Source organism: Parasteatoda tepidariorum, chromosome 11 (assembly GCF_982258835.1).
Source record: "Parasteatoda tepidariorum strain Cologne lab strain chromosome 11, Ptep-v5.0, whole genome shotgun sequence".
Taxonomy (NCBI): Eukaryota; Metazoa; Arthropoda; class Arachnida; order Araneae; family Theridiidae; genus Parasteatoda; species Parasteatoda tepidariorum.
In genome coordinates, this window is record NC_141765.1 from 52718763 (window position 1) to 52732861 (window position 14099).

At 27.3% G+C, this 14099-nt stretch overlaps 1 protein-coding gene and 1 long non-coding RNA gene across 8 annotated transcripts in view; one reads left to right on the plus strand and one right to left on the minus strand.

Annotated features, from left to right (window-relative positions):
- LOC107448984 (uncharacterized) overlaps nt 1-7570 on the plus strand; it is a 29249-nt gene extending 21679 nt beyond the window's left edge. The window contains exons 2-3 of the long non-coding RNA XR_001584724.4: nt 4810-4995; nt 7398-7570. This is a non-coding gene — a long non-coding RNA (uncharacterized LOC107448984). The remainder of the gene's footprint in view (nt 1-4809; nt 4996-7397) is intronic.
- Nucleotides 1778-14099, minus strand: part of LOC107448983 (FAT atypical cadherin kugelei) — a 653420-nt gene continuing 641098 nt past the window's right edge. For 6 of the 7 annotated variants that reach the window (XM_071187808.2, XM_043040626.3, XM_087154412.1 and 3 more), the window contains 3 exons: nt 10973-11068; nt 10085-10153; nt 1778-4956 (listed from right to left, as the gene is read on the minus strand). In XM_071187808.2, coding sequence (XP_071043909.2) covers nt 4376-4956; nt 10085-10153; nt 10973-11068 — 746 coding nt within the window. In that variant the 3' untranslated portion in view covers nt 1778-4375. The remainder of the gene's footprint in view (nt 4957-10084; nt 10154-10972; nt 11069-14099) is intronic. The other variant, XM_043040631.3, reaches the window with a different exon arrangement.

The following is a 14099-nucleotide window of genomic DNA, read 5'->3' on the forward strand; positions in this document are numbered from 1 at the left end:
TTTTTCTTCTTTTTAAGATTATTTCCAAATATCTTTTTATTTTTTAGTTGGGTTCAACAATAAAAAAAAGGCTTTTTGTAGCGATTCAGAAAACCGGAAAAATCATTATCCGAAATAGCGATGTTCCCTACTGTATATATATGAATGCGGAGGGGGGCACTATCTAATATTACTCTACACTTGCAACCGGCCAGCTCTTGACGTGCTTTATTTGTACCGATTTTTGTCGTCGATGCATTATATTTTAAATTTTTTTCTTTCTTTCAATCTTGATATTTTTTATACAATATATTACAAAACGCGAAATATGAATGTGACTTTTTAATCTGCTTACTGCTTTTGAACTTGGTTTCTAATTTTTTGTTGGCTTAAAAAACGGTGTAAAGATTTAGCATTCATCTCTTTTATAATTCACTAAATAAAAATGTTAAAAATATACTAAACTGAATCTTAAATCTTATTTTGAGTTATAATGCGTTTGTTTTTATTTTAAATTACTTTAAACAATGTACAATATCCTTAATTAAAAAATTTATGCTGCTCAAGAAAATATTAATTTTGTTACTTTATTTAAAAAAAACTTTTCAGATAATTTATTTTAAAATACACTTTTGTGTGATGCGCAAACATATTACAAAGTTGAGTGAAAAAAAAGAAAGAAAATTAATTAACAAAAGTTAAGAGGATTAAAAAAAATGAATTATAAATATATACAAGAATTTAATTTCGTAATATTGCTAGTTGGCTGATAAAAAGAATTGTTTCTGAAACACTGATGTTAACAGAAAAATTATAATAGCCATCAACATTTTAAAATACTTGGGATGAACGGGATACCACTAGTTGATTCATTGCTGTTTTGTGAGAAGCCGGGACAGCTGTATTAAGATCACCGTACTTTTGAGTGCTGTATTCTGTTCACGATTGTGGTCGCTCCTCTGTTGCCATTAACAGTCGAGTGTATACAGGCCGAAGTTGAGTGTGATCGAGACTGAGTAGCAACAGCGTGAGGAAGTGGATAATGTCACAGTCACAAGTAGCAAGTCAACAGTTCAATGGGGACCATCCATCAAAGTAGGCGTGTTCAAATCGAAGTGGGAGTTTCTGTCAAGGTAGGAGCACATCTCGCCTGAAGGTAACCAATGTCAACCTTCGTCTATGAAAAGGTACCCCAACGTTGAATTGAGTTAACATGTCTTATATACTAGTGAAGTGGAATTGTAATTTTGTAGTTTTAGATACACTACAGTGTCGTTAAAAAAAAACTATCAACTTTCCTTTTAAAGTGAGTTTGCATTTTCGCTTCTAAAAGAAAGGGAAACAGGTGGTGCTGAGTTTCATAAATTAGATGCATCAAGTGGTCCTTCCAGATATTGTCCAAGCTTAAAGCTGCTTTATCCTGCCAATTTACTTAGAATCAAAATCATGTGTGCTAGCCATCTCATTACAGAAGCAATATGAAAGATTTACGATTTTTTTCTTTTATAGCTAAAATAATTTTACGTTCTTAAGCTATTAAAAGTTTCTCCCAAATCTTTTTATATAATTTTATTTAATTTGGATTTGAAATTAGTTTGTTTTCTAGTTTCAACTGTATTTAATTTCGATTTTCAGATTTTTTTTAATGTTTTTAAGTATACTGGTTTTAAATTAACGAAATTTTAGGCCAGCTTGAAACTGAGGAAGTTCAACTAGTGTGTGCAGATCAGTGCATTTCAGTTGAATCTCAACCAAATTTGGCATTAAATATTAAAACCACTTGAAAAAGAACACAAACTTTAGAAGTAACAGTAGTTTATTACAAATATTTTATATACAAGATCATCTATATACCTTAGACTAATAAATGCATAACCAGTCAAATGACTCATTCACTATAGGACCATGGCAATATAAACATAGCACCATATATATATGTATGTAGGCATGAGGAATGTGTATACATACAGATTTATACTATTTTTAAAGTCCACAAAAAACTTAAATATTTCATAATAGTAACAAATGAGTTCTGACAGTTTTTGACAGACAGTAGATACAGACAAGCATTAAAATTTTCCCCACAATTTCATTTAGAGAAATGATCTATGTATTGATAGCTTTAAATAATATAGCAGGAAAACAGTTTGAATCAAATTTCTTTTTCAAACATTTTTAGGTTTGTACATAAATTTCACTTAATGTATCTATTTGATTTTTCATAGCTCTTAAACATATAGATCACATGCACATGAACTTCTTTAAAATCTAGTTCTGGCACAAAAACAAGAATTTTTTATTTCATTTTAAAAAATGGTACAAATTTCACGAAGAAAAATACTGTACATGTTATAAAGAGATGAGAATTTACAATGCAAGCATGAACATCTCCATTTTTACAAAATTTCTCTCACCAGTAATAAATTAAAATTATAAACTAATAATTTGAATTTCTGCAAAAAAAAAAAAAAAAAAAGCAACCTCTTTTTATAGTTTCAAGACAAAATTTAACTTAAGAAAATATAAATGCATTTTAGATTAATGATTGCATTCCTCATGTTAATTTGAAAGCAAAAAAAAACAAAAAACATTTAGTTCATATTTACATAGAATTTGAAAATAATGTCAATTGACTAAAGTGATATGATATGTCATCACAAAATCGGATATTATGCTTATTTAAACAAAATATTACAGCATGAAAATGAATCGCATACATTTAAGTAAACAACATGCACATTAATGTGCATATAGAATATATTAAGATTTACACCATTCAATTTTTATATCGAATGTAGTATGGCAGTGGTATGGTATATATTTTTGGAGAATAATTTAATGTAATTATGTTTTAGCCAGTAAAATGCTTATAAATAGGAAATAACTAAGACAATCACATAAAAAAAACATATGATTAATTATGCAATAAGAAGTTATAGAAATTGCTTTATACCATATATTAGAGTTCGTTTCTCAGAAAATCTACTTTTCAATTTCAATTGTATTAAACTCTACATAAAAGTAATTTGTATAAAATATGTCATAAGTTTATAAAATAAACAAATATTTCAAGCATAAAAAAGTAATTAAATTACAAAGAACAAATGAATTTTTTGTTAATTTTATAAAGTTATAAAAATGGCTGGAATTGGACACCTGAGGTTTAAGTTTTCTTCTATGGGCATTCTTGAAGCCCTTCAAAATCAGGCATAGTAGCTGCCAAAATTATCACAGTCAGTTCAAACAGCTACCTTAATATCATCGGTACCGCCTTAGCATATTATGTTTTTATTTTTAAACTTAACAAGTATACAGGCACCAGGCTTAAACAATTTTCAGTCATATTTTTTCTTGGACCCTGATGTAGTTCGAAAGATGGCTAATAAGTTCTTATGGTTATTTAGAACTGCAGACCACCAAAATTGCTATCATGAGACATTTGGATAAGACTTAGCAATTTTAAAAGAAGCATAAAGAAGACAGTTATCTAAAAAAAATGAAAACCAGATATTTGTTCGATATATTTGCTTCTGTTAAAAAAGGGTGCAAAAAATAAGTAGGGTTACTTAATAAACTTTTTCAATTTTTAGATTGAAGTTGTTGATGTAAGATTAAGAAAATGTTTGGCACCAGTCATTGGGTACAATTCTTAAATAACAAAGTTTCAATATGTGAATTTAATACAGTATTTATATGTGCATTCAAAGGCAAATTAGATATATCTATTTTTTACTGAATATTCAGCACATTAAATATAGTTTTTTATTCTGGTTTTAAAAAAAGTAGAAATAAATGAATTATTTTTTATTATCTTTGCTACTTTACAAGTAACCTTTTGAAGTACCTTTAGATGGAGAATAATAATAAGGCATTTTATTATGAATATAAAGATAGACAATAATTGCTATTTCTTTAAAAATTGCTTAATATTAGATTATTTAAAGATTTTTTTTTTTTTTACTTTTTATAATGCTGACATCTAAGTCTTTTTTAAAATGATTGAAATGAAATCCTAGCAACCCAACTTATTTATACCAAAATAGGAATCTAATAGACTTTTTAGAAATAGTGATTCACTCATAATTTGAATTGTCACAAATCAAATAAGTCCAAACATACAGAGTTCATCGCAAACTTTCATCCATATTACACAAACATTTGCCTTTCTGTCATTCATAAGGGAGACTTCATCAAAAGTAAATTAGAAAAAATTGAGTAAAAACAGAAGCAGTAATGATGCAGTTAGGTCCAGAAATCTTGCAATTCTTTAGTGGTCATTACACTTCATTTGTAACCTACTTAGATCTAAAGCTACATCCTTTTTAACTCCTTTTTTTCCAGAAAAATATGTTTAGTTAAAGGAATAATTTCTTAATAGTTTCAGTATATTGCCTTATCACACATAAGATGGCACGGAATTATAATTCTTTGGTGGTGGTAATGTTTCAACATCACAGATATCTACTTCACTGTCTTCAAGTTCGCAGACTCTACCAGATAAATCTGGCAATGATGCATCATCAGAGTCTATATTATCATAACAAAGTCTTTCAGTTTCCCTTCCTGCGGAACTTTCTAATGCTTTTCGAAAACCATGACTTTTTCTCTTAGGAAATCCATAGGCAGGCTGTTCATCATCTGAAAAATCTGCCCACTCACTGCTTTTGCTATCATAAGAAGGAGGAGGAGATCCATCGTTCTCCAGGAACTGAGAATGGAGGGATTCTCCAACTTTAGGCTTATTGTTCTCTATTTTATGTCTAGATGGAGATGGTTTTAAATTAGGATTGCTAAGGACATTTTTCTGACATGCATTTCCATCCCGATCAGGTATCATCTCAATTTGGCTAACAAAACTGTTGGAATCAGTACTTTGAACACTTGATGAATCCTGTCCTTCAGTTGGAGATTCATCTATGAAATTGTTATTAATACTCTGATCAGGTGGGCTCCAATCAGATACATCCCAAAGATATCCTAAAATGAATAACACAGTTAACATGAACAATTAATCAGGTAAATTTTGTATTTATATATACTGTATAATTTTGTATTTAGTATTTCTGTTTTGCATGTACTGTATAATTTTGTATTCGGTTATAAGATCTTATTTATGAAGTATTTTAAAATATTTTAAAACAATCCTATTTTGAAAGGTCTAAAATTAAGGAAATATTTTCTCTCAAAGCAATAAAAAGCCAAAAAACAAAAGAATGATTTTTGCAATTTAAGAAATTTTGCATATTTTTTATAAGGTTTTTAGGCGTAACAATGCTATTTACTAACAAACTATGTAAGCCACATCTGATATGCTATTATTTTAAGTTACTGTTAGTTATGTTAACTGTATTAGGTTAATATAAGGCATTCCAAAACTAGATCAGTAGTGTTTACTTTACAATCTTAAATTTAATAAAATTTGGTACACAGATTTATTAGGGGTGTGAAAGTTTCAGATTATAAAAATTGTTATTAGTAAAATCATTTTAATACTTAAATTTCTTTGATATATTTATAAACTTATGATAAAGAAAAGCTGATCAAATTTTGTCTTAACTTTGTGATTGACAGAGATGTTGATTTTAGATTTGCGCAAATGGTGAATTAAGTTGTGAGTTTTGCTAATATTTTTTCGAGTAATTGAACTGAAATGAGTAAATAAAAATTTTCAATGAGTCAGTTCTCTAAGAAATGTTTTAACAAGCTTTACAATTAGGAACTTGCAATTTAAAGTATTACTAATATTTAACTCAAAGTTCTCTTAGTTTTTGTTAATGGGGCCTAGAAACATATAAAAGGGATACATCAAAAGGTCTGAAAAAACAAACTGAAAAACGCTTTTGTGAAGATAATAATTGAAAAGGAAAAAAAAGTACTAGTTCACACAAGAGATAAGCAATTTTTGAAACCATTTTCTAGTGTTACTCCGAAGATATTTCTTAAAAAATTAAATGCCTTCACATTACAACAGTATTTGCCAGTTACATACAAACTCAGATGCCAAAATCCTCATATGTCACAAAGTTATACGATCATAAGTTTAATTTTTCCTTTGAAAATAAGTTTCCATCAGGAACACCATTAGAAGTTAAGTCTTCAGTATCTAAATCGAAGAGATTTATTTTGATTATGATATCATTTTCTTGTGAGTCTTATTAACCCTTTAACTGTTAGCTGCATGTTATTCGTGCTAAATCTCACTTAGCATGAATAACATGCAGCCAGCAGTTGCAATCACTGGAGACTGAATACTTTTCGCACAATATATTACATAGTGCACAGTCTAGTCTTATTTTATAATCGGTATCGAACAGCCAACCCAATTCTGAGTTTACGACTTTCACTGTTCATCTCCGTAGCCTTGTAATTTTAAACCTAACGCAGATGATCCAACCGAACATAATTTTGAACCCAATGCTCTTGGATCAAGCATTGGGACAAACTAGCTTCCCGGTGTACTTTTTGATCGAACTAACCCACTTTTGAGTTACATGGAGAGGAAAACCACAAAATCTCCTGTTAGCCTGACAGCAACTGGATTCTAACCCATTATCCATCTACCATTGAGGATATTTCACATCAGCACTGTGGTCCGTGGAAAAATCTAATTTATTATTTTGTCCACTCTAAAACAGATCCAAACAGTTATTTTCTATATATATTCAGGCATGTGATTGCAGGTAGAAGAAATTTATTTTTTCCTCACCACGCAATTTGTTTAGTATTTAATTTTTCTTTTTTTGTACATGAAAGACTCGTTTTTATGTACAAAAAGTAACATATATAATAAAATACATATTCAAGAACATTTTCCCAAAAATATAAGTTAAAACTTATACAAATATGAAATAACACATTGTATTATATAGATGTGAATATGAATAGAATTAGCTTTTTCATAAATTAAAATGGCATTCCTTCTAAACAATGTTTTTATGTTAGCAGAGTCTATAACTTTCACCCAATTTTTTAAACTCATTAACCACGAAAACACAAATGCCAAATTTGTTTTTGAAACGAAGAACTACTATTTTGAACTAATGCAACAATAACTTGCTCTTATAAAAAAATTCGGTATTATTTTCTTCAATATTTGATAGCTATCAAAGCTTTTAAAATTTGTTAAATTTTGAAAATGAGTGTCCCTTTATATAAAATTAAAATGTTTAAAATTTTGAACGCGTAAAGGTTATTAAGATCATTAAACATAAAACTAATCACAGCATGCATAATGCAAAGTAATATAATCTAAAACTTCTCATTAAACATACTTGCCATGGCAATGTTTAATAAGATGTGTTCTTTTGTTATCTATAACCATACAATGTGCATGTTCTTAATTTTATTGATATTTGAAGAATCAATGGTAGATTTAATTGGTCTTCCAGTAGCTAATTAATCTCTATTTTATTCTATAGTTAATAAAAGACAAAACAGAAGTTCATGCCTAAAATCTGAAAGAGGCGTAAGCTCCAAGAAATTCTAAGAAGTGTCTTAGTATAGTCAATATAGACTAATTGTTGGCCAACACCACTTTTTTCCATGAATCTTAATTTTATAATTACAATAAACTACATCCTTTTATTTTTCATGTTTATGTTGCTTAACTATGTGAGGTTTTGTTCTAGAACTACTTCTAGTGTACAAAATTATGCTCTTATGCGTTCTTATATGCTCAAAAATCTACTACAGTAAACACCCAGGCAGTAAAAATGCAATCTACTATTTACAACAGATGTCCCAATAGATATTTTGTCTTTTTTCTTTGTGTAAACACGGTTAATTTTGGGAGAAAAAACAGCTTTTTTTTTAGTAATTTCATGTACAGCTGAAATTATGTCAATATATAAGCTGTTAATTTTTTAATAAATAAGATAACTGCAGGAGAAATAATAGTCTTCGAATTTCTGTAGTTTCCAAAGTTGAGTTCTATAACCGAATTTAATATAATTTACTTTATTAAATATTTCTAATTTAGTTCAAGACAGACAGAATTAAATATAAATTCATATGTTTTATTTACAATACAACCCATAAATCCACTTAGAAAAAATACTTTCTTCAAAAAAAAAAAAAAAAAGCACAGTATTGTTCCCTTTTTAAGGCTAAGCTTAAGATTTGTGAGGATCTTAGATCTTTTGTGTTTAGTGGGAAAATGGCAGGACAAATTAGGACAGTAAAAATTATGGCTAAATGCACAACAGATGTAGAAACTTCAAACATTATTCAGTATTTGATTTTAATATAATGGTAATTTTTTTGATAAATTAGACTAAAATTACCTAAAAATATGCATCATCTCTAGAAAAAAATATTAGAAGGAAATAATATGCATTATTTCATGAACAAAACAATCTTTATAAATAGCTGCTAAATGTAAACTGAAAATTATTTGTCTACTTTAAATACATAAATAGTCCAGTCATTTGAAAAAAAATTTAATTGCATTTTAAACCAATCGTAAATACCTTCAGGCTTGTCTTCCTCTGTAATGAAGTTGAATTGCAGCAATAAAAAGAAATAAAAAGTTTTTATAAGACAGCGCAAATAGCTTTAGAAAAAACTAAAGCATCAACTATTTACCTATTTATTTTTTTAGACTTCATTATCAATTAATGAAAGAACAGATATACTAATTTTATCATTTGAATTATTTTTCTTCTTTCATTACTTCATAAAGTTTTATAGAAAATTTTGTCAAGCAGAAATCAAGCTAAGCAACTTAACTGGTTCTTATTACAAATATACTAAGCATAACACACAAGCCAATAAAGCTGAATGTTTTTGAAAAAAGAAATATTAAAGTCTGGAATCAAAAAGTTATTTTTCTATGGTTGATTTTTTTTAAAGAAGTCTAAGTTTTCATAATTATACATTTTGTAAAATTATTTTTGAGATAAAAAAAATGCTATCAGCTAATAGATTGTCAGAAATTGTCTATTTTAACTAAATGACCAGCATTGCCATTTTCTATAAATTGAAACAACATTTTATTAACTAAGTAATAAATGATTTTTTAATAGGAATTTAAAAAATGATTGCAAAAATATACATCTATTTGTTTGCTGAAAAGTTATGCCTTTTCACACTTCAAAATATGAACCTTTTTTTAAAAAAAAATAAGATACAACTTTTACAGCAGGAAATAAAAAACAGTTTTTAGAGCAAAACTGTTTTATATCAATTTTAAAGTTAAATGTAACATATTTCTTATTAGAAAACCCAAATGAAATATACTTGAACATGTCATTGTAAAAAAAATAGGCAGTTGAAAATTTTACAAGAATTTAATTTACACTTAAATTCAAGGTAGTGACCTGTACTTGATATTTAAACACCTGTAGAATAACTAATAAAATAATTAACTTTATAACTTCAACTAATAATTTTACAAAAAAGGTACCAATCCATTGGGTCTCTAAATGTTTGCTCAAGTTTCTTTACCATTTAACTTTTAATTATAAAGCAGGATAAATTTTTTAAAATTTTAGTATAAAAGCATTGTTAGTTCACAGAGCTTCTGAAGCATTCTAGTGAAACTTTTTCAACACAGCAAGTAGCTTGGTGTGATTTCATACTGCTTTCTTCACATAAATTCTAAAATAGATACTCGAGGGGAAATAGAATTTCATCTCTCATGGCAGTCATAATGAGGATTTTAAAGGTTTCGAATAAAGCATCAAGTCTGCGTTTTTTAACACAAATTTGTGTGCAGATTTGGTAAAAAAAATCTTCACAGCAGTTTTGTTGAGAAATAACTTTGATATCAATAAAATACTTCCACAAATATGTAATAATCTTCCTTACGTTGTTCTTAATTAAGTTATGAAAAGAAAGAGAAACTCAGAGTTAAAAAATAATACATATCTAAAATATTTGAATATATAATAGAAAATTACTTTAAACACTATAATAACATTTAGTATTTACATAAAAATAGACATCAAAAGCCAGCTGAAATGATGTAACACATGAAGGAAGATAAGACTAAATTAATGCATTGTTAGTATGATGCTTTAAGTAAAGAACTTTCAATAAAAAAGCACAGTTTAGAAGTTAGTAGGCAGAATTCAGCTAATTCCCATTACCTTACAAATTTTCTTACCCTGTTTAGACTCTTCTCTTGGTGGCGGGGGTGGTGTTGAGTGTTTACTATCAAAGTTACTTTCACTGCCTATGAAATTAAGATAATTTTACTTCCTACAAAAAATGTCGCAAAATTCTCGAGTAATTAAAAATAAATATAAAAATTTTCAGAAATCTCATCTAGTAAGCTATGTACTCTAACTAATTATAATGAAATAAAGTTTATAAGATTTTATGGATATAAAATTGCACCATTCCCTTTTTTTGTAATTAACAAATAATTCATGATAGAAACTTATTGTAAGATAAAAGTTAACATGAAGACTAATCTACTTTATATATTTGAATAATTGAAATTTCGGTAACTGAGGTTAATCAGAATATTTTAAATTTTCAAATTTATTTCAATTTTATTTTAACCCTTTAAGCTTTATCTTCAGACTTTTTTCGAAACTTTATGCTGGTCGAATTCTTGAAAGAAAAAAGCAGGCTACAAAATGTAAAAGTCTTGATAGTATACTTGGTTAAGTTTCTTTTTACCATATATACATAATTTTTAAGGTTTCAATGAAAAGTTTTCTTTTAAATTAATAAAAAGAATTCATAAGTAACTAAATTATATATAAAATATAGATTCATCAACTAATTCAGATACATAACATGTCTTGCTCAAAGATATGTATACAAACTTTTCTCAGAAATCATGAAAGACTCCGAACATTGAATAAGCATTGAGAAGGATATAAAATATCCTGATTTTAATGTATGGCAGTCACTTGCAGGAGTTGTAAGCAATTGCCAAATTTTTTTGAGTCAAAACATTAAATTTTGAAACTGAAAATAAATTACACAATTGTTCAAAAACATAATAAATTATTTTGAAATCATATTATAACATATCCCTTACCAGATGAATCAACAACAGAGTCAAACGGGGTTGTGTCTGTGTGTTTTATTTTTTTATCAATTTCATTTGGTAAGTTGACAACAACAGGATTGAGATCTGTAAAATAAATATAAAATAAGCACAAAAAAAAACACAACTTTATGTACAAATAATAGCAAAATATTTTAAAAGGATATCTTACATTAGTTCAAAAATAAAAAAAATTATATGTAAGGCTGATATAAAACAGAATGAGTCAATTTTTTTTTACCTTTATGATTGCTGTCTAACTATTTTACTTATTTTAATTATTTTTTACTATCACAGCAAAAAAATTACAATAAATAGTAAATTTTATTTTTGGACTAAAAGCACAAATAATGACTAAATAATAAAAAAATATTTATAATTTCTCCTTTTTAATGTTTAAAATTTACACACTATCAAAATAATCAGTACAGAACCCGTTATTCAGAAATCAGAAAACCGGAACGAAATTCGATAAATTTTCCCGCCATTTAAAAAAAATAAATTTTTTTTTTCCTCATAAGATTTTAGGATTTTTCTTTCTTTTTGGAAAGATGTTTACCTTACTATCATTTTGGAAATAATCATTAGTGTATTACTTCGTTTTTTCTTCTTTTTAAGATTATTTCCAACAAGAGGAATTTGGAAAGATGTTTAACAATAAAAAAAAAACGGCTTTTTGTAGCGATTCAGAAAACCGGAAAAATCAGTTATCCGGAATAGCGATGGTCCCGATTGTTCCGGATAATACGTTCCCTACTGTATTTAATTGGCTTTAAAATTCCTGAAAAACATATTCTTGACAATGAATATACTTTATTTAATAAAAAGGTTGAAAACTAATTCAGCATGATTTAGGTAATATCAAAAGTTATAGTAAAGGGTGACTGGTGCATGTTACATCTGTCGAGTCGCTAAGTCCTCCATGTTCCCATAACAAATTAATACGTCTGGGGGTACTGATCCAGGAGTTTCCTTGTCTTCTGGATTGGTTCAAAGTTACAAGGCTACGGAGTGGAACATTAGAATTCATAAACCCAAAAATTGGGTTGGCTGTTCAACGACGGATGTAAAATAAAATATCAAAAGGTATGAAACTTAATGCATTTATTTTTTGTATATATTAACCTTTGTTATATCTAGTTACAATGCTATAAAAATATGTAATTTAAAGTGTCAAATTTATTTTGGCATTATAATTTTTTAAATAAAATACTTATTTCTGTATCAAATTTACATTTAAATTAATAAATCAAGTACCAAACTGTTATAAAGCCCAGTTTTATAACATTTGCATTTTTGGACATATTTTCCCTCTAGGGCATTTTATAAGTTTCGGAAATTCTTTTGTAATTTTTTTTATTATTCTGATAACTATACTAACAATGTTAAAAATTTTCATGTTCATTAAAATACATATACAAAAAGGAAATGTTCAATAGTCAATATATTTTCTGTTTCTTATTGTTATATTTGCATATAACATTTATTTCAAACTTTAATGAATGCAGAACATGCCTTGCAGTGCTTATGTATTTTGACATGCATAAAAGTAATTTTAAAGAGAATAACATTATTTTAGTTTCAAATTATTAACAGGGTAATTTAAAAATTTTTTTTTTGTCATCAAAACCCCTTCTTTAGTTATGTGTATGCTCCATTTTAACAAAAGCTTTATTTTTAGTAATTTTACTTCTAAAATTTTAATTGATTATTGATGCATAACTGCACTGTGTTTATTCTTAACATATTTGATACTTACTTTTCCATGAGTATGAGAACATTTTCTAGTATGTATGAGATATTACTTTTTATTTCACAAGGTGTGGAAAACATTCTGAGCGAAAGAGAATGCTTCAGAGTTACAGTAATGTTATGATTTAATGTCTTTTCACAATTTAAGCTACTACAAAATTAGTATCTTATTTCATGGAAGTTTGTAATTATTTTTTTAAAATCTATTTTCAAAATAAGAAAGTCTTTAATATGAAAATCTTTTACATGAATTTAGACAAACACAATTTTATATTCAATACAAATGAGGTGGCAGTACTTAATCACCACATAAACATTTTGAATTAGGAAAAAGTATTTAATGTTAAGCCTAATATTTGACTAATCTGGAACAATTCCATGAATCAGCATTAAATGCAGTGAGATACAAAGTTCAGATCAGTATAATATACACAAATACCATTAACGGAAAATTTTTTACTATTACTAAAAAAGAAAAAAATCTGAATCTTAAAAGAATGTTTGTATTTTTTAAGTTCCTGAGAAAAAGATTTTTCGCTTTTTTTCACCATGCAAACATGATTTAAGATCGCGCATCTTGATTCCTATTTTTCACTATTTTATATCAAATATAGCATTTCGTATTCACCTGATTTAAAAGCAACTATTGGGATTCATGTTTAAGTGACTTAAAAATTATGCATCAGAATTCATATTCCCGCAGTTTTAAAATCGATATTGGTATTCATGCGATTTTAAAAAATAACCTCGAGATACGATGTTTACTAGATTTAAAAAAAATTATAAAATCTCACATTTATTAAAACGTAGACAACATTCTGTGGATAAATGCTTCCTTCATACACTTTTTTCTTACTCAACTTTTTCTATTTGTAGTTTTTTTCTACCCTACTCATTATGTGGTATGAATCAATAAAAAGTTCTATAAAAATTAAAATTTTCACAAAAAAATACGCGATTTTCAAACAAAATTTCGCCAAAATGAAGTGGAGACGAAAGAGTTACAAAAGTTGATCAATGTACACAGAAAGTTTTTCAATTGAGATTTTCATTTTATTTAAGTCTGTCATAGTCGATATGCTCTGCAGTGTAGAAGGGCACAGAACTTAAATGGCAAAAAATTTATATTTTTGCAAGTAAAAAATATTTAATATTTTTATCCAACACATTTTTTGTAAATATAACAATATTGCAAGTAGTAAAGAATTTGTAATAAATCAACTGTACTGCTCTGTTGCAATTTGTTTTAAAATAATTTATAAAGAATTTGGTAAATTATACATAGCTAGAAGTCAACAATATAAAAATGGAATGAGGAATTCATAATTATTTTTTGATAATGGGGTTTCTAACATACTTAGTAGGA